At 45.1% G+C, this 27863-nt stretch overlaps 1 protein-coding gene across 1 annotated transcript in view; it reads left to right on the top strand.

Annotated features, from left to right (window-relative positions):
- The first annotated feature begins 458 nt into the window (after window positions 1–458).
- ptch1 (patched 1) overlaps window positions 459–27863 on the top strand; it is a 43038-nt gene continuing 15633 nt past the window's right edge. Inside the window, exons 1-15 of the mRNA XM_026343183.1 lie at window positions 459–1030; window positions 2580–2772; window positions 14897–15086; window positions 15290–15359; window positions 15524–15615; window positions 17074–17275; window positions 17409–17530; window positions 19293–19440; window positions 20868–20999; window positions 21138–21293; window positions 21540–21638; window positions 22743–22868; window positions 25485–25603; window positions 26079–26751; window positions 27330–27639. Of these exons, the coding sequence (XP_026198968.1) occupies window positions 860–1030; window positions 2580–2772; window positions 14897–15086; window positions 15290–15359; window positions 15524–15615; window positions 17074–17275; window positions 17409–17530; window positions 19293–19440; window positions 20868–20999; window positions 21138–21293; window positions 21540–21638; window positions 22743–22868; window positions 25485–25603; window positions 26079–26751; window positions 27330–27639 (2803 nt within the window). The 5' untranslated portion in view covers window positions 459–859. The remainder of the gene's footprint in view (window positions 1031–2579; window positions 2773–14896; window positions 15087–15289; window positions 15360–15523; window positions 15616–17073; window positions 17276–17408; window positions 17531–19292; window positions 19441–20867; window positions 21000–21137; window positions 21294–21539; window positions 21639–22742; window positions 22869–25484; window positions 25604–26078; window positions 26752–27329; window positions 27640–27863) is intronic.

The raw sequence follows: 27863 nt of genomic DNA, 5'->3' as shown, positions 1-27863 counted from the left end.
GATCATGGTGTTGAGAGGAAAAAAAAAAACAACAACATAAAAGTAATAAAAAACTACAGCTCCTCGACCTCCTCCCAACGGAGAGTATGTATCTGGCTATATATCCATGTGCTTCTCCGGGAGATAGTTCTCTGATAGTTTCCTATATGAAACCCCCCCAAAAACACCAAACGCACCAAGTGGGGCTGGCTCTCAGGGAGCCTCCCCTGAAGTCGGAGATGCACACATGAGGTCTCTCTGCCTGGGTGGTCCCTCTACTTTAGTGAGCTGTTGCTAAGCAGCTAATAATAGTCGTGTTTGCTGAGTAATTTTTGCCCTTCTGGAACCAATCAGATGCAAGAAAGTCCTGCAATCTGACAGCCCCAGAGGCGGGATCTCCACTCTTTTTCTTTTTTTTTCCTCTTCTTCTTCTCTTCACCCCTCCTCCTCCTCTGCCTCCAAATGGAGAGAGGTCTTTTTCTCCTCTTCTGTTGAATCTCAGAGTTGGCCGTGACGCGCGGCCCAGGGGAAGACCACATCGATCTCACCAGAATGCTGCGACCGTCGCGGTTTCTCAGCCGATGACTTTTGTGTATGGGAACCACTCTGCGCGCTTCGCCTTTCTGGAGAGAAACTCACTTTTTGGGATTTTTTGAAGAGACACGGTGAATGCGGTGAAAGCGGTAGAGACCTCCGGATCGCGAAATGTTGGGATGGAAGGCGCAGACTTTGACTCGCCGTCTCCAACAGGAGTATGAAGTCCTGCTTCGCGGGTGTGAGATCTCCGACAGTGAAACTCTGTTGCCTTGGGATATCGCTACGCGCTTTCGGGGAAATACAGTAAAGTGGGAAACGGTAACCATCTCACAGTTCCCGCAACATGGCCTCGGCTGCTAGTGCGCCCTCCGAGCAGGAAAGCAGAGACCCCGATCGGCCGAGGATAACGCGGAGGAGCAGGGGGAACTATACCCGCAGCACACCGCTGGATTTGGAGTATTTGCAGCGGCCGAGCTACTGTGATGCGGGCTTTGCCTTGGAGCAAATATCAGAGGTGCTTATTTCTCCTCCTTAACAGGAACGGGCTTTGTGGCTTTAGTTGCACCGTGTTCATAGAAAAAGTGACCAAACTATGTCAGGTGGCTGCTAGGTAACGGGACGGGCTGGGTACAGGGGGGGTGGTGGTGGACACGCAGGGGGCTGAAGCGAGTGGTTTTCTTTTGCGTTGTGCTGCGATCCGCTTCTTCGCACGCTGCAGCTGCTGCTTTAGGATGCACAACAAGCTGGGTTTGCAAAACGCAACCCTCTCCGTTGCTACAAGTCCAACATCGCAGCCTCCTAACGGTGTCGGAGCAGGCGAAACACGCCGCGTCCGCGCACACTCAGCGCGGATCGTCGGCTGGTCCAAACACGTCTACAACTCGGTGTTTCTCGGCTCATGAGCTGCTTGGAAAAGCTCCCGGCGACAAACATGAAGGTTTGCCTGACATTATCTGAACGTGGGCAACTCGCATAAGGAGGAGGAGGAGGAGGACGGGGGGGAGATCCATGTGGCTGCCCCCTCTCCGTTCACAACTATTGTGAGTCCCCCTGCGGCGGCTGTTCCACTCCCCACGCAGGCCGGAACACACGGGCTGCGGGACGGACAGTGCAGTGGTGTGTTGTGGTATTTGTGGCTTTGACCACATGGCACCTTTGCAGGGTATTTAACATCCCTGTTTGGTTTGTGGGTGTTGATGCAGGCTACTTCAGTGATCCATGACGCATAGCCTTCATTACACTTTATATATGTTTCCATCCATCCATAGGGAGTGGATGCTGAGCATCCTAAGCAGAGTTTCAAGACTAAAATATGAGTGTAAGACAGAGACACAGGAGAGGCTCATTACCAAAAGTCCACCTACTTTACTGCATAATTGTGGCTTGACAGCTATCTTCCCTTTATTTACTTCCACCCACTCTGGAGGTCCAGCTGCAGACCTGTTTTGGAGCAGAGCAAGACAAACATGTGACACTTACTGTCAGTTGTTTTGGATCAGCATCTTCATAAATCATCCCTGGAGCAGTGCGGTGATGGAAGCGGATCAGCCTGTGTGTGTGTGTTTGTGTGTGTGTGTGTGTGGGGGGGGGGGGGTGACCTGTAGGGGATTAACATATCATTCTTTTGCGTGTCTCCTGCTAATGTTACACTTTCTGCACGACTACTGCGTGTTACTGATATGACAGAACCTGTGGCTCTCACTCTGGGGAGTCTTCAGCGGTTTTCCAGGCAGTCCCTGGCAGATGCGTACGTCTCAGTCAGTTTCACTAAACGTTACCAGCGCACGACTGTCGACGTGTGTTGAATTGATTTGTGAATTATCTTGATCTCAGCTCCCATTTCTCTCAAGAATATTCATCACAGACATATTTGCAATTTAATCCAGAAGTTCATTCTGAGCTCTCAGATTGTTGAACTATACCGAGGGAGGGGGGGGGGGGTCATTTCTTTGCTTGTTTAACTTTAAACACCTTTTTAAACTCTCCAGATCCACCTGTCCAGGTAAGTGCAGTGTTTTTGTGTTGTGGTTGACAGTAATTTCAGGATTCCTGTTTCATTGCAGGGGAAGGCGACCGGGAGGAAAGCACCTCTGTGGCTGAGAGCGAAGTTCCAGAGACTTTTATTTAGGCTCGGCTGTTACATACAAAAGAACTGCGGAAAGTTTTTAGTTGTGGGCCTCATGATTTTTGGAGCTTTCGCTGTGGGCTTAAGGGCAGCTAATTTGGAGACGGATGTGGAGAAGCTCTGGGTAGAAGGTAAGACACTGATTTGTTATTGGCTGTACACTTGATTTGTTTGAGTGTGTGTGTGTAGATTTTATTTTTTAAAATTGCATTCTGGTATGACATAGGATCTTTTAGAAGGAGGGAGACTTGGTGGCTGCTACTAAACAAACCAGGCGTCTGTTTATTATTTAGGCCCCGGCGAGTTGCCAAGTCAAACATGTTGAGATAAATAAAATAATTCATCATGCAGCTTCTCAAACCGTGATAGAAGCTCACACATAGTGTGTGTGTGTGTGTGTGTGTGTGGGCACCCAGGAGTCAGGTTGTAAGGAAGTTCATAAGCAGCTTTTTGGGATAGAGGAAATTTTTTGTCAAAGCCGCCATTTTGTAATGTGTGAGTGCGTGCGTGCGTGAGTGCGAGTGTGTGTGTGTGTGTGTGTGTGTGTGTGTGTCTGCCCCCAGCAGTCCAATGCTCAGAGACTGTGTGTGGTCCCGTTTTGGACAGCTCTCAACTTTCCAAAAAGATTTGTCTCTGGCTGCAGGGAAAAAGCGGAGTGAGGACAGGAACTGGTGTTTGTGGAGTGGATGGCCACACTTCACTTTTTTTTTTTTGGTTTGTTTCTTCTGTTTTGATTTTCTCAACTTATGTAGAATGAACATTTTAAAGGGAAAAAGGAACTGTGCTTATGGGTGGTGCTTTTTTGGGGGGGGGGGATAAGGGGAAGGGGCTGTGCCTTTTTTTTTTTTTCTTCTTCTTCTTCTTTTCCTTTGATCCACATTCCTGCACTTAGGGCTCGAGTGTGCTGTGAGAGTCATGAATGGAGGATCAGATTTTGCTGCTGAGAAACTGAATAAGTAATTTTAGTTGTTTTTTTTTTTTTCTGGCGTTATGTTGCATGCATGTTATTCGAGCTGTTGCCATTTCTCTATTTTCCTCAGTTTTGCTATCTTAATCACAAATTATTATTTTTTTTTTTTCCTTTGCTTGGTGCTGCATGGGTCTGACACAGTGTGTTTCTCTAATCGGTGGCGCAGACGCAGTTGGCAGTAGTTTGAGCAGAGGGGAGCCTCTTCGGTACAGGACTCCTGATTGTAGGGAGAGGAACACACTGTCTCCACACCCATTCACACGTGTCCCACCATGGTCACGTAAAAGTGCATCCTTTATTAATGCTGCAGGCTGGTACTGAGTCCCAGATAAGTAATAAAAACTGACTGTTTTGAATTTTTTTTTTTTTTTTTATATGTGAAGAATCATTGTTTATCATCCAATTAAATTTTGCTATTCGATTTTGATAGACACATTAAGCAGTTTCCAGCCATAACTTTTGGCTGCACGTTGCAATGTTCATTTGTCATATTTAGAGATTCTCTTCCCGTTGTCACTCATTGAAGTTACACCATTACGTTTTGGCACTGCCGGGAGAGGTTAGCTCTTTGCTGAACCTGACAAAGAGTTGAACCAAGTCTTGCAAGCTCTGGTAGACGTCTACAACATGGACTCCCACCGGCCCTGCTGCTGCACAGAGACTCGCTCTTAAACACACACAGACGCTGACAAAGACACTGGGCTGCAGTGGTTTCCTAGGTCTCGGTACATGAGGGGTTCCAGATGTTGGTAGGGAGAGATCTGTTTGTTTAGATTAGACTGCACAGCTGAGGGATAGATCAGTTCTGCTTGGAACCGTGGAACGCTGTGCTGGGTCGTGCTGGGGGACTGGCCCGTCGTCCGAGAGGGGAAAAAGACAGGAGAACAGGAGAGGACAGAGCGGCTGTTTATGTTTCATTTGGAACTGCCCTCCGCAGGTGACCCGTGCACGACCCCTCCTGGAAGCTGTGTGGCCTGTGGACACACACACACACACACACACACACACACAATTCACCCAGCTCATATTATATCTCTCACTTCCGTCGCATTTGACCGGAGCTGCATTTTCACGTTACTGATCTCCTGTTGTGTCTGTCGTCAGCTGCTTCCTGGTGGCGGTGCAGAGGAGGCTGAGGTCTACAGCAGACTCCCATTAGCTGCGTACCGGAGCTGGATAGTGTGTTTATCCTACTCGCTGTCACGTGCCGCAGCTTTCGCGGGGATTGTCTCTTCTCACACGGCGCTCACTGAGCACTGTTTATAAACACTCCGACACAGGAAGTTCTGTTTATTAGACAATGCGACAGAGACCAATTGGGGGTGAGACGCGCGCTTGCACAAAGAGGCGATTGTGTCAAACCTCTACGGATGTGCGGGGGCTTGTTTTGCTAAACATTTAAATAGTGATATTTGCCCTTTTAAAAGTATTTTTTTTCCTGCACAGCCCACATAAAGTGATGATGTTGATGTATGCATGTATTTTGGGGCGGATTGCATCCACACTGTGGATAACTGCTGTGTTTATGTCCACTGTGATGCTCACAGGAAATTATTAGCTGAAACCGGAAGTCGTAGTATTGTGGTCCTATGTCCTGCACTCCCCATGCAAATTAGGCTTGTTCCCCTTATGTGTTTCACTCTGTTTCAGAACACAGTCTGTTGGTGGTTTCAATTTCATATTGTAGATGGTTTTAGATGATCTTGCGTTGATAAAACTATAAGCCACGTTTGAGAGAAGAGACCAGGAGCGAATTGAGACCCCTTTAGAGTCCGTCCTGGCCGCAAATGGAACATGGAGCCATCCCTTGGCAATCTGGGTTTTGCCAAGCACAGGCCAAATTGTAAAGAAAATACCACCGCTGCCTGCCTCTAATTAAAACAGTATCACGTAAACATTGGCCTTCCTGTAGGTACAGCCTGTGACTCGTTCACTCTGTTTCTGTGCTGAGAGAGGGGCTGGATTTAGTTGTGTGGTTGTGGCTGCGTTGATGGGGGGAGGAAGAGGGTACAGGGAGGAGAACATTTGGAAATGAGGCTTTTGAAGCTTCAGCTCTGGTGCATACGGGTGAAGCGGATGAGCTTGTGCTGTCCTATACTCTGGGCTTGTCTACATTAAAAAAATGTAGTTTTAACATAGACTAAAGGGAGAATAGAACCTGTAGCATTCAGGGGTGTCTTTTGTTTTCATTGTACACACGTTTATGGTTCCAGATTTATGGCCTGCACTGGGCTATAGGGCTGTCATAGATTGTACTCTTAAAGCTACAAACTGAGGGGACACCTCAGGTCCCAGAGCACTTTCTTGGGGGGCATTAGCATTGAGGCCAGGGGCCACAGGGTTAGACCCTCGGGACCCTGAGGTCATCTCGAAGAGGCCCCACTATTTAAAACCTCACCTGATACTCACCCTGTGGCTTGGGTGCAGAGTGAAGACTCCCAGCAGAGGGGGAGGGAGGGGAGGGTTGCGACAGAGGTTGCAGCTGTCACCGGGCATTGTTTTTGTCCTGTATGTCTTCATATGCATACAGATGTACGTGTATGTATAAGTGTGACTCATGAGCCAGATGTCAGTAGGAGACTTCCACTGTATCAGTGTTGGTGAAGCTTCATCCAGATGAAAGTATCTGGAAGTTGAGTCAGTCCAGTTGCCATGACTCAACTTCCAGATACCAGTCTATGAGTATTTCAGTTTATACATTTGTGTTTAACCTTTTGACATCTGTCTTCCAGCAGAGGGCAGTGAATCTGATCTCATTCTTGTTTTTTATTTCTGAATTCTAACTACACAGTAATTCCAACTTAAATAAGAGTCCACATTGAGCATTAGTGGAAGACATCATTGCTGCTGCAATGAAAGACTCACCAATAAGGAGGGGAATTCAAACTTGACATGATTTATTCTGTGTCTGACTGCACATATATAAAATCAGTGTGTTGACAGTTGTGTTAATCCGTGTTTGTTTGCATCCTGAGCTCAATTTTAGATTTCAGAATAAAGTCTGATAGGACCAGTTTTCCTCCCTCTCTTGCGTGTCTGTTTTGTATCTAGTGTGATTAAGAGCTGAGTTGACAGAGTTGGTGGTTGTTTTGTTGTTTTGCTGGTAATGGCGGCGGAGAAGGGAGCGGTATTATGTTAAGTGCATGCGGAAGAAGCCTTGACATCCTTTCTTGTGGACGAAGATGAGAAGAAGGAGGAGTGCCCTCAATGTGGCGTCTCCACTGAGAGGATTGTGGTTTGCATGATTGAATTATCCGGCTTTTGATGTGTATGGGAGCATTGATACATGCATGGACGCACACACACACACACACACACATGCACATACATTCACATGTGCAGGGAGGCTTTGGAGTTTTGGTTCTGTGAATGAGTAGGTGGTTGACCAGGGCTGGCATGGTGAGCTATTTTGATGGGCTTCTCTGCTATTTTCTCTTCTTTATTCATCTGTTTTCCTCCTTTTCTTTCTTTTTCTCTCCTTTTTCTTTTGACTTCCTTCCTCTATCTCCAGCCGCTTTCACTCAGCAGCCGCAAGCAATCAAACACACAAATGTGCCCACACCCAGTGTTTTTTCCTCGTTTGCACAGAATATATGCTATGTAGTCATCTATATTTTGCTCTCCATCTATTTCTCCCTTTCTCACATAATTGGGAGTTTGCACACACACACACACAGACACACACTGATGCACACTTTTTACATTTACTGGACCAAATTAAGTCTGTGTTTATCAGTTCAGTACAAACAGGATTAAGCCTCTGTCGAAGGAATAACATTCCAGCGTGTTGTGTTAAACTTTACGAGTTGATGAAAAGTGCAGGCTAGCTGGTGAGGGATTTACTGTGGGGAAACATTGCGCCTCTGGTACTGTACACAGACTTGTAGCGCTGTTTTCTCAACGTAACCTCGCTCTCGTTGGAAAAGCTGGGTTGTGTATTTTAGCCCAACGTGCTCTAAGTAAATGTGAAATAACTTTTTTAAAGATATGCTCATGAACTGTGCTGTCTGTGTGTGTGTGTGTGTGTGTGTGTGTCTCAAGGCGCTTCCATTCACAAACGACATCCTGAGATGCCTCCAAGCTCACTGTTTACATTTTGCATTCTTTCAGGCGCTCTTATTCAAAAACCAGGGCCCTGCGAATGACCGACCACAGGAGACTGTGGAGAGAATTACCACCACCCCCACCCCACCCACCCAGCCTCTCTTTCTCTCTTTCTCTCTCCTTCTTTCTCTTCTATCCCTCTCTTTTCTCTGCCAGAAAGGTCTCTCTCTTTACCCGTGCCTCCTCCCACCCTCCCCTCCGCCACCACTCCCCCCCATCCCTGGCTGGAGAGAGTGGCCTCAGAATGCCAGATGTATTACAGAGTGAGCCACGGCAATGTAAACACTCAGCCCTGCCATGAGAGCAGGGTGGTCTGGCCTCCCTCCTTCCCTTCACTCCCCTCCCCTCCCCTCCTATCCCTCCCTCTTCCCCTTTCCTCTCTTCCCTCCCTCACAGCGCTGACTGCCAGAGGGGTGGAGAAAGTACAAAACAGCAGAGGGAGAGAGTGTGTGTATTGGGGCGGAGGGGGGGAGGATGCAGCGAGGGAAGGAGCAGGAGTATAGTAGCGGTAGTGTGTTTGTGTTTTGGCTGCAGTAACTACCGTAGACCAGGAGAGAGATTGGGGTGTGGATTGATGCTTCTCAGACGGCAGCTTAGAGAATTTTTCATGCAAACGCACCATAAACATCTCCAAATTGTGTGTGCGTGCGTGAGTGTCGTTGGAATTTTTTATTTTTTTTTTAGCCCCTCTGGCACATATGGGTTACGTACATAACAGTATAGTTCATTGCAATTCCTACAGCACAACGTCATAGAATCTGGCAATAACAGCAATTATACCACGCATGCACATACAAGGCAGAAAGATGGAGAGATATGAAACATTTCCTACAGATTCAGTTTACTTAGTCTCTTGCAAGTCTAAGTAAAAAAAATAAAGATGAGGGAAACATGATGATAAGAATATGAATTTGAACATTTGCATCCAAGACTTTTGTCTTGAAACAAAACTTCCCTACATACATAAAGCCTTCTGTTTATTTTAATGCAGGGCTGATGTTGGTGTGAATCTCCACGTGCACAAACACAACTTCAGATTAATGCTAATGTTGCTTCATCTTGGCTTGATGCTTAATATACATAGGTGATTTCTTGCACATGTAGCTAAAGTAACTTTATAGAGTGGTAATAGGTCAGTCTTACTGTTTACAGCTTGTTGAGTTGCCCCCAAAGTGTGCAGAAATATACAATTTATCCAGGTGCATTTAGCAGTTAAAGGTATTTTGATAAATAAAAAGTCTTGTTTTCTATTCCCCTAATGGAAGTGCTGGTATAGATAGGGAAACTTGTGTTATCATATTGGTACCAATATAGACAACTTTGAAAACATACCAAACCATGGTGACCATCGAGTTCTGCCAAGGTAACTTTCTCTGCACTAATTAAACCACTTCTCTTCATCTTACTCTCTTTCTTCCATTCAAGCGCCCTCTGTTCTTGTGTCTGTCTTCTGTTCCACACTTAGGAATGTGTGATTTTGGGATACCTGGAATAATGGACCATCTTTCCAGGAAATGACAGAGAGATGGCTGCTTAAGATTGGCTGTTCAGGCTCATGTCACGGTCGGTTATGGCTGGGCTATGGGCCAATCGGACGGTAGTAAATGCAGCGAGGGAAGAGGGCTCACCTGGCTTGAATTTGACAGGCACTTAACAGGAGATATAGGATGAGTGTTTTTTTTTTTTCCTGACTGGGAAGTCTGGTTTTATTTTCCTGTTATTTTGAAGATCTCCTAATCTCCAGTGATTAATGCTTTTACATCACTCACAGTGACGGTATCAGTAACACCAATCTGACATCTTCTTATTCACACACCAATTAATACATCTTTTTTTTTTATTCATCAACAACCGCTGCACACATACATGCTTCAAACATAGACTTTCCGTCAGAGGTTTTCTCCATCTACTACTCTTTCCATTGCTCTGTGAAATGAATAGGATTTTTTTTTTTTTCTGGGTGGAGGTGGGGGGTTCAGAGGGGAGAGTAGGACCTGAATGAAGGCAGCAACGTGGAAGAATCTGCCCATTGAGGAGTGTGTGAATGTACACCTCGGGCCCAGGGGAAGATGCATTGGGAACCAGCCGACTGCTAAATACACCCATTTTAGGGGCTGCAGGGGCCGGACAGGTGATTAGCATAATCAGGGACGAGAAGATCCATACATATGGTAATGATGGAGTTGGGGAGGGGGTGAGGGTTGGTGATATGGGTGGGAGTTTGGAAGGGGAGGGGGGGCAGGGGTTGGCAGCTGGGGTGTCACATTTGTGTCAGGGGGCAGCTGTAGCTGTGTGTCTGCTCATGCAGCTACAGCTGCATGCTGGAGCACTTGCACTCACTTTTTCTTATTTCTTCCTCTCTCTTTTCCCTCATCCTCTCCGCTTTTTGTCTTCTTTAGTAACCCACAGTCTTGTTTTACTCCTTCTCTGTGTGGCAGCCCCCCCATCCCCTGTGAAAGCTGAAATTAGGGAGGGAGGGAGCGAGAAAGCGAGCGGGTGAGAGGTGCTCACCGTGGGTCAGCTAGGGTCTTGGTTCTCACTGAGGCCTTTCACCACATATTTGTGGATGTGTGCACACCTGCATTGAAGAACTCCTACATTTAAAACTGCTATTAATGCAATGGATACTGCTGTGTAAGCTGCTACCACAACCACTTTTAATGCCACCACAACTTGACTTTTAATGCTAGAAAAAATGCAAGACACCCTTCAAAGCCCACTTCTTGCAAAATGTGGATATTGCAATGGAGCAGAAACTAATGGCTAGTAGAAGTATGTCTTTGCTCTTGTATGAGTCATTCCAGATACTATAAGTGCCTGTGACATTACTTTGACGGGAATCAACACAAATTGAATTTTGTTACTTGGCCATAGTAACATAGTCACAAGTAAAAGTAGTGGCACAGTTTCAATTTTTAAAAGTATTTTTTCTATATTTTGGGAAATGATATTCATATAATCTTAATCTTATAACTAGATCATGCCTCATGGCAGATACTTACATTTAGCCTTAGTTTTGACAGAACAGTAATAATATATAGCAGCAGATATTTACCCGTCAGGAAAATCCAAGAAACAAAGCACGAGTTAGTGACAAACACTAAGTGATAGCAGATTGTAGAAGGTAGAACCAGACGAACAGTGAAGGGAGACGGTAACAGGTGGATTCTTCTCAGTTCTGTTAGGTGATCAGCAGTAGCAGGTGAGAAAAAACTGCAAAGGCAAGAAAATAGGAGGTAGTGACACGCATTCAACTCTTACTTTAATAACTTCTGCCTGAACGTACTGACCAGTAGCACGGACCAAGCCATGTCAAGTGAGAGATGTTTGAGAGCTTGTTAAACCATTCATAAAAGACTGACCACTTATAAGGATTCAGTATCCAAATGGTGCCTCAGTGCCTCAGTTGGTAGAGCAGTCGTGTATAAACAGTCAGTGGTTCAGATTCCAGTTCCTCCTAGCCAGATGTCAAGGTGTCCTTGGGCAAGACATTGAAACTGTGTAGGAGTGCATCGTCTACATACAGCTGTCCAACAACTATTTACCCAATGAGATCAATAAAGCATCTCATTCTTCTTATTATGTATGGCAGAGAGACTCATGCAACTTGGATTTTTAATAAATAAATAAAAGCATTTTTATGACTTTTGTTTTGTGTAAGAAACTACATTTGAGAAAACTGTTGTGTAAATGTCCTCGTGTAGATGTTTTCCAAAGAGTTGTGTAGACGTCTTGTAGTATAGGGGTTTCAGGATATGGGAGGTCGCTGTAGACTTGGTGGCAGAGAGCTGACCTGGTTTCGGGCGGCTTCCTCCTCACCACAGGGGGTCCCTGCTGAGAGGGTACCTAATCCAGCTAATCCTTTCTCTGTGCACACACACATCAACACACAGATTTGTTTAGCTGTATGTGGAGGATATTTATAGTACATGTGTGTGTTAAGCCATACACAAACACAACATACGTGATGTGTTCAGGTGCAGATACAATGTCATTCTTGTATGTGTTGGAGGAGGACGTGAGTAACATGGATATGTGTGTTTTTTCATACCAGCATCGCACTCGAGTTGCTGGGGTTGTTTGCTGCTGTTGGCTTCATGTTGTCCCTGAAAGTGTGGGATGCTTCCGTTGTCAGGCGTAAGAGATGTGCATTGGGTGGGGCCATGGTGTTGTGTGTTGCATGGTAAAGAAAGAAAGTTGGCAAGGGAAAATGGGGGGTGGGCTGGCTTTGACACAGGGGCCGGGCTGATTGCCATCATGATCTGGCCAATCAGAGTAGAGCTGAATAGAGCAAAGGGAGAGAAAATGAGAGTATAAAGAGGAGGGGGAGTTCAGCACTGAAAGAAGGGGGGGGGGGGTGATGTCAGTTCCTTAGAAACCTACTTTCTCTCCCTTCATCCCCACCGGCCCCGTCCCCTACTTTGAGAATAGGGGGGACCAGGGGTTAATGTTATGCAACACGCTGAATACCCACACTGAGGGATCCAATACAGTGAGACACACAGGACTCGTCTCCTTCCATTCTCACAACACTCCTACTCATGCAGGTATTGTAACAGACACACAGCTATAGCACACACTCACAGGTGGCAGCGCACATGAACTCCTCACAGTTGTGTGAATTACAGAGACATCTGGTGGAGGGCAGCGCTGACACAATTAATGAAATAACTGATGTAGAGCCAAGGCTAGAGCTGTTAATGATTAACCTGACAGTTATTTTGTCGATGAACTATATAAAAGTCAGAATATAATGATACCCTTTTCACATTTTCTATTATGTAAAAAGGCCAAACACTTGCTGGCTACACTTCTTCTCTTATTCTATCTGTTAAGCATGTCTAAGGACTTCTATTGGGCTGTGGTGACATCACATGAACACTGTCTACGCGAATAAACAAATAATCAACAATCCTAATTATAAATTGAGGAGAAAAGTATAGAAAGTCTATAATAAAGAAACAACAAGATGAAGTGAGCAATGGAGCTGGTATGAAAAGCATTTGAAAGAAAGTGACACATGGGTTGTAGGTCAAAGCAGCCGATCTCGGAGGGGGGACACTTTCAAGATATTAGCACAATGCTGGGGTCAACCAGTTTTTCGAGGGAGAAGGGATACGGGAATATGTGTCATTGAAGAAACACAGCTGTGTGTACACACACTCTTGTGCACATGCTTGCACGTATGCCAGAGCGCACGCACGCACATACTCGCACACATTTTCTTGGTCCAGCTGGGGTGTTAATTTCACCCCGAGGCTGTGTGAGTGTTGACCCCAAAACCCTGTAGCTTCGCGAAGTGTGGAATTCTCTAAGCCCGAGGCTGTAATGTGCTGTTTCCTGTAGCGAAAGAATACATTCCTTTGACTTGTCCCATTCCTGGCTGCTTGCTGTAAACCCGAGGTCTTTGAGTGGCGGTCCGCAGCTTGCGAAGTGTCAGAACGGCCCGGGAGTTCCTTCCAACATCAATCCTCCCATCTTTATCTATTCACACCTTTAATCATCTCCTCACACACACTGAAAACTGCTCCTTCCATATACCAGTGTTGTTATTTTTCCTGTTGGCAGGCCAGTCAAAGCGAGCCTCGTACTAGCTTTGCCTTTGAGTGTTGAGTGTACCAGACAAGATGACTTGTTAGTGGACTGTCAGCTCTAAATCAGTTCCATGCGTGCTCCCCTCAAAGAGGGCTTGGTGTAACTAAGCTGGCCTTGCAGTGGAAAGCATGTCGCTCCAGTTAGCCTTAGCCTGCTATTATTGATGAGTATTATAAACATGCCTTCAGACAGGATCAGATGGGAATGCTGTTTGGGTCCAGAAAAAAAGAAATCAAGTGTGTTTTCCTAATGCCCCAAGACATGGCCCCCTCCCTCCATGTTCCATTGGTCTGACTGGGTGGTCCAGCCCAGCAGAACAGGCATGCTTATGTTCAACTTTAATGCCATTACAACGGGCCGAAAATATTCAATCTATGCCTGCTGTTGCACGAATCGAGCGGAATTGTTAAATTGGATTAAGTTGTTAAATGTTACAGATTTTTCACACAGTCGGCGCCCTCGCTGGGTATTTTTCATTTTGCGTTTGCAAAGGAAATGAAAGAAGATGACCATAAATTGCCCGGTCTTTCACTGAGCGTTCAGTTCACCGATGATGGAAGGGCTCATATCTGCTTGTAAATCAGACACAGATACACTGAACTTAACGATACGCATGCAGGCACGCACACAAATCTCAGGCTGAATGGAGTGTGAAGTATGCAAAAAAGAAAAGTGTGCTTTGATATTGCTTTAAAGTTTGTGGATCACGTTTTTTTTTTGTTTTTTTGTTATTCTTTTGATTGAAAATTTGATACTTTGCCCAAACTTGCATGAGTGCAGTTGCCTGCATTTGTTCGTGTGTGTGTGTGTGTGTGTGTGTGTGTGTGTGTGAGAGAGACTTTGCCAGGCTTCACTTGGCTGTACTGGGGTGGAGCAGGGCAGCTAAAGGGCCTGAAAGACTGCTTTTGTAGCTCGGGCTAGTAGAGAGCTCAGAGTGCACGCACAGGGCTTAGTCCATCCACGATACTGGGAGCGAAGCCTGGAAGAGATCCTCTTTCTCTTTATCAAGCACACACACAATGTCTCACACACACACACACACATATGCTGTTAACGTGGTGTGGCAGTGCCGACTTGTTAGCACGTTTGAACGGAAACGTTGACTTTGTTTGTGCAAAATCTGAAATCTGAATATTTGTACTGCAATGTAGTGTGTTTGTGAGACAAAATGTTTCTAAAACATATGATGTTCACCGCCTGGCCAAAAAAAAGTCACCACCTGGATTGCACTAAGCAAATAGGTACAAGCCTTCCATTTGATAATTACTGCAGTGATTAATATGCTTAAGCTGGCAGCACAGAGGCCAGCTGAATATGCTGAATGAAGTTTATCCATCAATGTTTTTTTATGTTCTTTGGTGGCACAGGCATAGTTCAAGACAACAATGTCAGGAATCAGCAGGCTTAAAATAAAAAACAAGTCTGTAAAAGGAGAAAAGTGGTGATTAAGACGCATTAAATAGTAATCTGAATTATCTGGTAGAAATACATGTACATACAATAAGAGTGTGCTTGTATATTTGCAAAGAGGGTTGCCAGGTTTGACTTTAAACATATGCAATCTTTTTTTTTTTTTTTTAATCCAGTTGGCGGGCGTGTGAACCAGGAACTGAAGTACACGCGACAGAAGATAGGCGAGGAGGCCATGTTTAACCCTCAGCTGATGATTCAGATGCCGCGGGAGGAGGGAGCCAATGTTCTAACGGTGGAGGCGCTCCTGCAGCACCTGGAATCAGCTATCCAAGCCAGCAGAGTTCATGTTTACCTTTATAACAGGTAATTCATTCTTCTTAAGGACAACTCATATCAAGCGCAATATGATGTTATACGCCTAGAACAAATATATGAAACTGATGTGTTTTAGATAACAGTACTAGCAGAAGGGCATCACGATGAAAGATTTATTACCATTTATTATCATTCTGTCGGCAGAGTGTTACATGGTCATGACAAAAATTCATTTTTTCTTTTTTTTCCAGACAATGGAAATTAGAAGACCTATGCTACAAATCAGGAGAACTAGTCACAGAAACTCATTTTATGAATCAGGTAAGATGCACATGATTAGTATGACTCCTACTTCCTCACTCCTTGAATTGAAACATCACCAATATAAGTAGTCTTGGTTTTTTCAGTATTGTTGCTTTTTCTATTTCCACTTCCCGGCGTCAATATGTGTCTCTCTTGTTATGTTTGTGTGTTTGTCCAATTAGATCATCGAAAAGCTACATCCCTGCCTTATCATCACCCCTTTAGACTGTTTCTGGGAGGGAGCCAAGCTCCAGTCTGGGATGGTCTATCTCCCGTAAGTGCATTAAAATCTTTTTTACTAGACTAGAATCAGTATTTTATGAAGTGTCATCATGATCGCGACATGCCAACACAGCGTGTCATCAGACATGTTTCAAGTATTCAGTCAAATGACCGAATGCTGCTTAATGTTTTTTGATTTTGAAAGCCGAGCCGTTGCATGGAGCTTATAGAAATGGTTTATATGGCACGATTTATGTTCAGGCTGTTTTCAGGCTATAGAGGGCGAGAGGGAGAAGATCTGTTTGAGATCTTGTTTTTACCCTTTTTAGTAGAAGCTGCCTAAACACACTCAACCCATCCAAAGAGATACCACAGAGGAACACGAGTGTGTGTGCATGTGTGTGTGTGTGTGTACTGAACTCGTCCCCTCTGAAGGCTCTATTGTAGTGGTTGCTGGCATGCGTATCGCTGGCGATAGTTTCTCTCGAGCCCTGGGCCTCACACCATTGTCTGGCCCTTCTGTTGCTAATGGCCTGCTGCTACAGTAATACTCAGCAGACATTTACTTCTGCATGTGTGTGTGTGTGTGTGTGTGCACATGCACATGGTGTGTGCCATTGCCATCAGTGCATGCATGTGTTTTGTCAAAGTGTGGAAGTGAATCAGCAGTCACTGTTATCAGAATATGTGAATGTCTGTGTGTATTGCCCATTGGTCTCAGATGGTAAATAAGGTTTTTACTATGTTCTGGTTGGGAGCCTGTGAATAATAACCCAAGCCTGGTTAAGCACATACAATGTGGTCTGAATGACAGACAGAGAGAGAGATTCAGCGAAAGAGGGACTGGAATGTGCTAGGCCTTTAGTGCATAGAGAGACAAGGACTGGTTTTCAGCACTTGGCCATTGCATGATGGGAATTGTTCTCCAGATATTGTTTTCTGCCACCTAGCAAGAAAGAGATTATTGTCTGATCTAAGAAATGTGGCTGTTTTGTGTTGTTATTACTCTTAAACCTCAAACTAATGCAACCCCACACAGCGGTTCTTCTACCAACTGCATAAATATAACAAATGTGGTGCAGACAGGGCTTACAATACACGTAGTTAAAGTCAGTTAACAGAATTCCTGTTTACTGTTAACTTTGCAGAGATAAAGTACAGTGGTCCCCAGCGACAAAGCACACACAAAAATGAAAGCGTCAACATTAGAAAAACGAGACTTCCAGCGCTGTGCTGAATCTCTGACGAATCTGTCAACACTAATCTCGGCAGCGATAGAACTAGATGCTGTTGCTGACAAAGGAGATAAAGTAGCATATTATATTTTGCCCATAACACCAGATCTTATGAAATACATTATAACATATATGAAAATGTGTCTGACAAGAAAGCCAGTGGTAGATTACCAGGGGGCTTTCCCAGATTCACAGGCCTTTTTGCTGGTGCTTTTCTATTTGTTGCATATCTGTATTTGTGTTGTATTTTCTAAATAAATGTGCGCCATCCCTAGGGGCCACCGTAGTAAAGTGCAGTGGACCAACTTTGACCCCAAGGAGTTCCTTGAGGAGCTACGAAAGGCAAACTTCCCAGTGGAAGTCTTCGAGGAAATGTTGGAAAAAGCAGATGTTGGACATGGCTACATGGATAGGCCCTGTCTCAACCCTGCTGACCCAGACTGCCCCCTTACTGCGCCCAATAAGAACTCAACAAAGGTAGGAGCATAGATAAAGTGGGCTCAAGCTTTTGGTTCAGAATATCTATATAAGTGTGATGCAATTAGTAAAACCGAGTCCTTTAACTTTAACGTCTGACAGTTATTTTCTCACGTTGTTTTTATTGCACTAGCCATTTGACGTGGCGCGGGCCCTCAGTGGTGGCTGCCACGGCCTGTCCAGGAAGTACATGCACTGGCAGGAGGAACTGATCGTAGGAGGGACCACCAAGAATGGCAGTGGGCCCCTGCTCAGGTAACATAGCCATGCTTACACATACACACCCTCATAAACACTGCTGTGATCACTGCAGCACTTATTCTGGAAAGAGTGTGTGTGTTTTTGTTCCTTTATGCTCCCAGAAAATGGCGCGTGCGTGCATGCGTGTGCGCTGCGTGCTGTAAATCTTGCAGTCATTAGCAGATTCCAGTGAAATCTTAGAGCTCCAGCTGTTCCTGCTCAGCTCTGCCGGTTCTGCTTGGACACTGCCCACTCACACACACACACACACACAAACACACACGTGCACGCATAGAGTGATCTATTGCCTAACCAGTTTGTCCAAATATACAGTGATTTGAGTTACATGGATTTACTTCCAGCGCAGGCACCAGGCTAAAACTTGTAGATTATGTGGTCTACCCATGGACATATACACCGTCTTATGTGGGCAGTAAGCTGTATACCCTCCAAAACAGAATTCAGTAAAATATGACATTAAACACAATTTTTATGTAAATATAAAACATAAAATAGACACATTTTATTGAGCAATAAGAAGCTTCCTATAACAGCAGAAAGCTACTTAAATTAGCCAACATCTTGCTAATGGACCACTTATTTTAATTTAAAAGTGGAGTTTGGATGACACATGCCTATGCACACAAAGGCAAACCTGCACACACACACACACACGCACACACACACACGTACTGAGTACAGTGGGGTGTGTTGTTTGTTTTGTGGTTATGTTTTTTTCCTGGCAAGCTCGGGTCATTAGGGTGTCTGTGCGTGCCTGCTTGCCTGTATGTGTGCGTTTGTGTGGTTTACTTGCTCTGTCCATCGGGCTGTTACTGCCGGCACTAAATGTCTACATCTTGTTTACTAACTTCCACCATTACTGCGATTATCACCATATTACAGAGATCACATTCATAAAGAGAGCGACCAGCTAATGTTGGTTCATAGAATCCGATGATTGAAAATACACAGGTTGACTCGACGACAGGATCACACACACTTCTCTTGTCACTATCATATTGGGTCAATATATTCTGACCAAAGCTGGAAGTTAGAAATACAAAATTTTAGGCGTTTTAACTAGAGCACGTTTGTGCTGCACAGTCCATGGCAGATGAAGCCTTGAAGTCTTGGGGCAGTGGGCTCAATAGTCAAACCACACGAAACACTATCCTCCTTAAAGAGAAGGTGTACTTAACACACCATTATGTAAAATGACTTATTATCCCACATACTCCAGTGTTAGGGTTAGTACATCTCTTTATCCCATTTCCCCTCTTCACTTACTTGTTAAATTAGCACCCTTTCTGTTCTGGGACGTCCTGGTTTAGAAATGAAGCAGATTTTCTGTCCGTTTGCTTTAAAGGCATTCTGAGATTATTCCATCTTCTCTGCTTCTCTCTTCTTCCCTCTCGGCTTGGCGCTCGTGATAGATGGTTTGTTATTTCTGGGCGGCCGCAAGTGCTCAAAGCTTACCCAGCATACAGTGTTTGTTATCTATGGACTGAGTTCGAATAACCCTGAGCTTTTTCATGCTAGTTGTTGATGGAAATCAAACAAAAATACAGTTTGGTGTTCTTAATACAGGTTCCAGCTTTGTTAGATTTTTCTATGAAAGCCAGCTCATCACCTGCTTGATTTTGCGATGTAAGTTTGATGTAGCCAGCGGAAGGTTTGCACCCCATTGACCTCATTTTTTTTTGTTCTTCTTCTTTCATCCTTTTCATCTTTTTCCTCCCTCCCGCTCTGCCACACTCCCTCCTTCTCTCCTTTCCAGTGCCCAGGCCTTACAGACCATGTTTCACCTGATGACTCCCAAGCAGATGTTTGAGCACTTTCAGGGCTACGATGTGGTTTCCCACATCAACTGGAATGAAGAAAAGGCTGCAGCTATACTGGAAGCCTGGCAGAGGAGATACTCTGAGGTAAGTGCCAAAGCACTCTGAAATGAGAGAGAGAGAAAGATTCAGAAAAGAGGACAAGGAAAGGGAACAGGGAAAAGAAATGTACCCTAAGTCCTCTACAACCACGTTGTAAATCACTGGCCGGATGCAGGTGAACATGGAAAGGCCCCATCCAAAGCCTGGGCCCCTGATAGATACTACAACCTCTGTTGGTGTGTGGTAAAGGACTAAAGCTTTCTTCTCACTGCTCAGTAGAGAGGAGCAATCGAGCAACGGGGAGAGAATGTCTGGAATACATTAAGGGAGTGCTGGATATCTCGCTTTCTCTTCTCTTGCTCTCTCGCTAGCGCTCCCTCTCTCTCTCTCCCTCTCTCTCTCTCTCTTTCTTTCACATACTCATGTACAAACACACATGCAAACACACTCAAAAGTTCACAGACAATTGCTTTCCCAGCTGTGGCCCCATTGGTGGCTCATGTGTGACATCATCTGGTCTTTGTTTTGGGGGCCCCAAACTCTGTTCGACATGGCGTGACCTTGTGTGCGTGTGTGGTGTGTGTGTATGTGTGTGTGTCTATACAAGTGCATGTGTAAACCATTCATTTTGGGGCACAGGAATCGCAGATAAAAGTGGTGGAGCTGTTTATTCCGACAGTGTTTTTATCAATGGAAATTCTTAAAATAAGTAAAAGATGCCAAATAGTGCTACTCTGTGTGTGAATGTGTGTGTGTTTGTGGTGTGCGTTATGCACAATTAGGCTCGTCTGAAGGAAGAATAGGCGCATGCATATCGGTATGCGCTCGACACATGTGCAAGTTCACACTTGGGTTCGGGTGCATGTGTGATCTAGTGTGTGTTTCCTAATGTGTGTCAGCCAGCATTGCTCCCCACTGAGCAGTAACTGCAGTTCAATGTTGAAGCCAGCTGTCTTCCCTGAGATAGCGAGAGAGGCAGATGATGGGTCATGGTGCTATCCACAGATTCTCCCAAATACCTCCCACAACAGAGGCAGAGCTCCTTATTCAGGCCTGCAATTTGTCTTTTTTTGAGACACACATGACTGTATATTACATGTCATTTGTCAAGCAGGCTGGAAGCTGAAAGGCTCCTCTTTCCTTCAGGGATACGCATTGAGGGTAGAATTATTATTAAACAGATGGAGAAGTGGTATTAAGAGGTATTAATTGCATTGAAATCAGCCAGTATGCAAAGATCAGCTGCGTGTGTGTGGAAAATTGGTGGTGGTATATCAAAGGAAGAATGTGGTTCAGAAGACATTTTTCTTATTATTAATATAATAATAGAGCTTTGCACTCATTTAGTTTAAATCAAACCTCTTAGAGGGGGCAAAAATGATGTATGCAAATGGTCTCTGACTATTTTTAATGTTCCTTTCCTGCTCTCTTCACCTCGATATTAACCTCTTTCTGTTTGTCTCCCTTTCTAGGCCGTACTGCAAAGTGTGACAGCAAACTCGTCTCAGAAGGTCCTGTCTTTCACCACCACTACTCTGGAGGACATTCTGAAGTCTTTCTCTGACATCAGTGTCATCCGTGTTGCTAGTGGATACTTGCTGATGGTGAGAACGGAGATTGAAAAAAGCAAATCAATTATTTTGTAAACGGCTTTGTTAGATTGAAGAAGACAGAAACGGGATGTACAAGTAAAAAAAAAAGGAAGATCTCCATTAATTCTGGTTGTTGCTGTTTTTACCCAGTTGGCTTATGCTTGTCTGACCATGCTGCGGTGGGACTGTGCCAAGTCTCAGGGAGCTGTAGGGCTGGCAGGTGTCCTGCTTGTCACACTGTCTGTGGCCGCTGGCCTGGGCCTCTGCTCTCTCCTGGGCATCTCCTTCAATGCTGCCACCACACAGGTAACTGACACCTATCGTTGGATAGGCCAGTGACTCTGGTCTGTTAGTAAAGAAGCGCAGACTGATGCTCAAAACGACAGAGGAAACATTTTATTTTATACTTTTAGCTTTGATGACTTGTTTATCATTTAGTTGTTTCTCAAACAGGGAAAGTATGAGGGGAAATGCGCACATTCTAAAAACTGTGGTACTGTCTGTGTTGCTCTTTTTGGCTTACAAAGCTCATGGGATTTGTGTCTGACACAGGTGCTACCCTTCTTGGCTCTGGGAGTTGGAGTGGATGATGTCTTCCTTCTTGCGCATGCATTCAGTGAGACCGGACAGAACAAGAGGATCCCATTCGAGGTGAGGCGAATGTCCCGTTCTTGCTCACATGGCTCCTACCTCTCTGCCGTCTTATCTCCCCCGTAGAGGAATGTGTGAAAGCGTCTCTCTGCCACGCTCAGCCCGCTTCAGCCTGCTTATCCAAGCAGTGCTGCATATGAATTCATTCCTTTTTCATAACTGCATAGCCAAAATTTGACGATTCTGAAACACTAATTTCAGAATCGTCTGCATCACACACATGTATATATTGACGTCACTGGACTAAAACCATAATTTCAAGTGTATAATGTGCTTTAATACAATAAAACAAAGGATTTTGTGTGGTAGGCTACTCAAAGCACGCATTATCTCCACAACTTTTCCTCCCCGTGCAGACGCACATGTGGAATTAAGCACCACAAAAAGGGAAATCAACAGTTTACTGCAGTGTAAATAAAGTGTATATTTCTGCAACATCACATGAGTATGTGTGTATTTGTTTTTGTGGAGTGGGATATTTCTTCATCTCCAGAGGGGGAAAACACAGGCATGTATTTGCTTGTTTGTGTTTTCCCCTGCTTCCCTTCCCTCCCAGACCTCGTCTCAGTACCTCCCTCATCCCCCAGCTTCCTTTGTGTGGCTGAGATGAAAACTAAACAGAGCCGAACCTGATCTCTCCTGTCTGACACACACTCGCTGACAAACACAAGGATGCATATGCCTGCAAACACTCCCTGTGTGGTCCTGCACGTCCTCAAATCTTCTCACACTCGCCGCCAGCCTTTCCAGGGGTGTGCCTGCTTACTTGTCACTGCTCTTTTTGTGCGAGTTTGCTAGAAGAGATGGTAAAGAAAGTCGTTTATTAGCAGTGAGTTCGCTTCAAATTGATTTGCTTTGAGAGGCAGCGGGTCATTGTGTTCTTGCACCTTTTCCCTCTACTCCTCAAACAGTAGACAGGCCCAGGTGGATTATCTAAGCACTTCAAGCCTTCAAGAAACATCGCAATCACTGTCACTCATATCAGTGTTACGATAATTGTACATAATCTCAAGTATTACACTTTTGCCTTTGGCTATAATCTGATCAAAAGAGTTGTGTTTCATTGCCTTTCCTTTCATCTACCTCTCTGTCTGTCTTTGTCAGGACCGTACAGGGGAGTGTCTGAAGCGGACGGGGGCCAGCGTGGCTCTCACCTCCATCAGTAACGTCACAGCCTTCTTCATGGCAGCCCTCATCCCCATCCCAGCGCTCAGGGCATTTTCTCTACAGGTATGGCCTTGCAGTAAGCGTGTGTGTGTGTGTGTGTGTGTGTGTGTGTGTGTGTGTGTGTGTGTGTGTATGTGTATGTGTTGAAGCGAGAGAGAGAGAATTCAGTCGTGTGGGGCCTCTCTCTCTCACTAATAGTCTGGTTCCAATCCTCATTGACTCCAGATTTTTCCAGACCATTGTTTTATTGATTTCATTCATCAAAACGAAAGTGTGTGTGTCTGTGTGTGTGTGTGTGTGTGCGGGTGCATTGTTAAATCTATCAGGCTCTCTCCCTCCTTCTTCGAGGCTGTTTAGTGGTGGGCCCAGTGTCTGTCCAGATTGTGGCTAAGGGCCACGTAACTGAATCCCTCTGTGTGTGTGTGTGTGTGTGTGTGTGTGTGTGTGTGTGTGTGCGTGCGTGTGTGTGCGCATAAATTCATGGGTATGTCTGAGTGAGTGCAGAGACCTGTAGTAACTGTGTGGGAGGTTTGAAAAGGGGAGTAGTCTAGCTGTTTGTGTGTGTGTGTCTAAATATGTGTGTGTTTTTTATTGTGTGGACAATGTTAGTCCAGTACTATTGTTGTGAAGACATTATGACATTATGAGGACATTTTTAAAACTTCCATAGGTCCATAAAACTTCAAAGGACTGGACTTGGAGTTGAAGTTAGAGTTACATGTAGGTTATGGCTGGCGGTAGACATATAGTTTTAATGTTTAAGGGTATGTTTAGGTTTAGGGGATAAGGAATGCATTATGTCTGTAAGTGTCCTCAGAACTATAGAATTATAGAAACGTTTGTGTGTTGAGGGGATCCAAGGGGGAGCTCTGACTTCGCTTAACATCTGTCAGTAATTATAGACGTCACTAGCGCAGTCGAAAACTGGGACAGAAAGAGACGTCTGTCAGCCTGACAGAATGCCTCCAATCATTTACAGAATTATTAATTCACTCACTCTGTCATAGAGATGCACACTGTGAAGAGAAGAGAAGGTCGGATTAAACTGTTGATGTGTGTAATATAATACAAACAAATGCTGTAAGGGCAGCATAAATGTAAATAGGTTTATCTGACACATCAGCTTGGTGATGGAGTTAGTATTGGTACAGCAACAGTAAACATAAATTAGGCATAGGTGTAAGGGAACAGGAGGAGGTGGGAATCAAACCGCCGACCCCACACTTGGTGGATGGGCTCTCTAGCTCTTGAGTCACAGCAGCCCAGTGTGTAGGTGCCAGCGTGGGTACACAGGCCGGCAAGTTATATTGCTTTGGGGAAAGTCTTAATCAAGACGAGAGGTCTGAAGCTAAATCCATATGATGAGTTAATGGTTGAGTCACATTTTAGGGGGCTATATTTCCCATTCAGCTACTTTCCATAAAGGTGGTGCAATGTTCATGAACTAACATCTGCTCAAATTCAAAAGTGGTCTAAAACAAACAAAAACAAACAATCCAAACCTTCTCTCTCTCTTCATTTGTGTCTCTCATGTGCTTCCTTCCATCAGTATGAAGGAAAAAAAAAAAAACAACAGGAATTTTGTCCAGATAACACGAAAACACACACGAACACACACATTCAGGCACGGAGGACAGATGTGATGATAAATCTCTCTACTGTGGGGTCAACTAGCGGTCTCTATATGTGTGTGTGTGTGTGTGTGTGAGTGTGTGTGTGCGTGCATGGAGTCACACTGTATACGTCTGGATGTTAGTTGGCCAATTGAGATTTAATTATTCTACTATACTCGGATGGGTTTTTTTCCAGGTTTGTCTCCTTTTCTCCCACATTATTCTCCCTGTAGTTGAGTATTGAGCTCAGGAATGAGGGAGGGCGAAGATGTGTGAGTGTGTGTCTGGTTGGTGTTAAGGTGTGGTTTTAAGTAGGAGGCTGTACAGTTTGTTAAGCTGGCAGTAGGTGTGTGTGTGTGTGTGTGTGCATTTTTTTGTGTAAGTGTATGAGGGGTGTGTGTTGTCTGCACAGCCGCAGCGCCTGCTCATCACCTCAGGCCCCGCGGGCCTCCGGCTCCTTGGGTGGTCTGGCACACAGAGTTGTGTGTCTGTCTCTGTGTGAGAATATGAGTGTGTGTGTGTGTGTAGTGGTCTGGCAAGTACGCAAGATCCAGATTGTACTCTGGGCAGGGCCCCAACCTAACCCCAACCCCCACCCTCTGCTCCAGTGCACCACCTTCAAATACTTAACCACAACACTGTACTGGCTTCTATTGCGCACACACACACACACACACACACGTCTCACTTTTTCTCTGTGCACTCAGTGTTTTTGTCTTGAAAGGAAGTGAAAATGTGTTGAAAGGCCATTTTTCCTTGACGTCAGGTTTTTCGGATGGTGTTATTCTAAGGTGCATTTAAGGCTTCCCAGTGTTTGAATTGGGGAAACGATCATTCTTTAGAGCTGTACAACATCCCACAGTCATTTTGCAGTTTGAAAGTTAGGTGTGGATGGAAATAAAGGAATATTATTCGAGAAGGTTTAATTGCATTTGAACCCTAGAATTAAGCTTTAGTCTGGAATAAATGTTCTGTTTATTTAGTGCTTCTGTTGAATAATCTAAATAAATCTTATGCATCCATATTGTGAAACCTAGTTGCCTTAGAGCTTCTGTGTCTCTTGCAGGCTGCAGTGGTTGTGGTGTTTAACTTTGCCATGGTGCTGCTCATCTTTCCCGCCATCCTCAGCATGGACCTCTACAGACGAGAAGACAGACGATTTGACATTTTCTGCTGCTTCTACAGGTGTGCAGAAACGCACAAACACACTCTTTCATCTCTGATTAAAAGCTGCTGCTTTCCTGTTCGTTCTTTCTTCATTTTATGTTTTCCTGTGATGTCGGATCTGACAATGAGTAACTTTAACACGCAGTCGTCTCCGAGATATTTTCATCTTAATTCCCCTTCGGTCAAAATCTAATTACTGCTTAAGTTAAGTGTTTCTGTTTGGCTGCTGGGTTGTTTGACTGTCTGTTTATGTGTCACAGACTTTATTAAACTTTGCCAGTCTTCCTGCCAGTCCAGACATGCTTGTTGGCATGGGGATCGTACAGATGTGCAGACACACTATTAAATTCCCGTTTCAGCTTTATGTTTCATTCTACTGGCAGAGAGGAAGAGAGGCGTCTCAAAAACAAAGGCTGACAAAATCGGATGATGTTTGTTTTACATCTCTCTACATATTTTCTTCTGACATTTTCCACTTTCTTTATCTCTTCAGCCCATGTGCCAATCGTGTGATCCAGATCGAGCCTCAGGCGTACCTAGATGGGGCTGATGGGAGCCGCTACAGTCCTCCGCCATCCTATCGCACCCCTCCTCCTTCGTATTGCACTCCTCCACCGAGCTACAGCAGCCCCCCTCCCTCCTACAGCAGCCATGGCTTTGCCCAGCAGACCCAAATCACCATGCAGTCCACAGTGCAGCTCAGGACGGAGTATGACCCCCGAACTCAGGCCTTCTACACCACAGCTGAGCCTAGATCCCAGATCTCCGTGCAGCCTATGAACCCGGCTCCAACTAGAAGCAACCCCAACAATGACTATTACAGCAGCAGTACCAGTGGCACCAGGAGCAGCAGCAGCAACCTCAACAACAACAACTGTGGCATGCGAAGTAATGGGGCATCTCGAAGTTCTGCCAGCTTCTCCCATCATCATCCTGCACCTCCCACCGCTGCGCAGACATCAAATGCCAGCTCTGTCCCTCAGGGTGATGCAGCCTCATCGACTGGCCAGAGCCCAGAGAACAACAGCTCCACACGGGACCTATTGTCCCAGTTCGGAGAAGCCTCAATGGGCCTACACTGCCTCAAGCCTCCCTGCTCTCGCTGGACACTGGCCTCTTTTGCTGAGAAGCACTATGCTCCATTTCTTCTGCAGCCCACCACCAAGGTGAGTTGATGTGTGCGTGTTTTGGGAAAGAAGGGGAGCAGCTTTTGTGTATAAGGTAAAAGTTTGTCTGTGCTGACTCACCGTGGTGATAATTTGATTGGGAGGGTTACTCACCAGAGCAAGTAGAGTAGTAGGAGGAAGTCGAGGGTGGGGATTGTGGTCATGTCCTATCTGAGTCACTTACAAGCACACACACAGTCTGACCTCAGTCGGGTGGGTGGCCTGTCCTGTAAAAGCCGTGCAGAACTGAAATCATCTGGTGGCCTGTACTTGACATTATTAGAAAATCTTGGACTTTTCATCACACTGTCAAATGTTTCTCCTTATTACCAAATGACTTCAAGCACTCTGCTGATGCCTCAATCCAACACTATGCTTATTGCTGAAAACCTTTTTCTTTCCTACAATCTGGTTTTAATTTTCTTATATTTTGAGCATCATGGCAATTTTTTCTGAAATTGAAATCCGATGGGGGAAAGAAGCGTTACTGTTGTTTCTTGGCCAGTCTGACATTTTTCAACAATCTTACTATTGAAGTTAATTCAAAGTAAGTTTCATTTGTCGTTCTGTTTCTCCAGGTGGTTGTGATCGTGCTGTTCCTCAGCCTGTTGGGAGTCAGTTTATATGGCACCACACAGGTGAGGGATGGCCTGGAGTTGACCGACATTGTGCCAAGAGAGACCAGCGAGCATGACTTCATCGGTGCCCAGTTCAAGTTCTTCTCCTTCTACAACATGTATGTGGTGACGCAGCGGGCTGACTATGCTCAGAACCAGCCTCTGCTGCACCAGCTCCACCAGAGGTTCCACACTGTTCACTATGTGCTGAAGGAGGACAATGGACAGCTGCCTCGCATGTGGCTTCAGTACTTTAGGGACTGGCTGCAAGGTAAAAATCAAGCTCCATATTTTATATTTACCACCTCGGCCAGCTCCAGATTGAATTGAGCCACACCCTCTTTGTCGATTTTTGACAACAAACTAGGCACATTTAGCAATATGATTCAGAGAAAGTGATTACTTAAATTGTACCCTAGTACTGATGTCACACATGGTTTAGTTATTGGTACCGTATTTAACATCACTGTTCAGGGTAGCTTAGGCATGGGAATC

This window comes from Anabas testudineus, chromosome 9 (genome assembly GCF_900324465.2).
Source record: "Anabas testudineus chromosome 9, fAnaTes1.2, whole genome shotgun sequence".
Lineage (NCBI taxonomy): Eukaryota > Metazoa > Chordata > Actinopteri > Anabantiformes > Anabantidae > Anabas > Anabas testudineus.
This window is presented reverse-complemented; position numbering and strand designations above follow the sequence as displayed.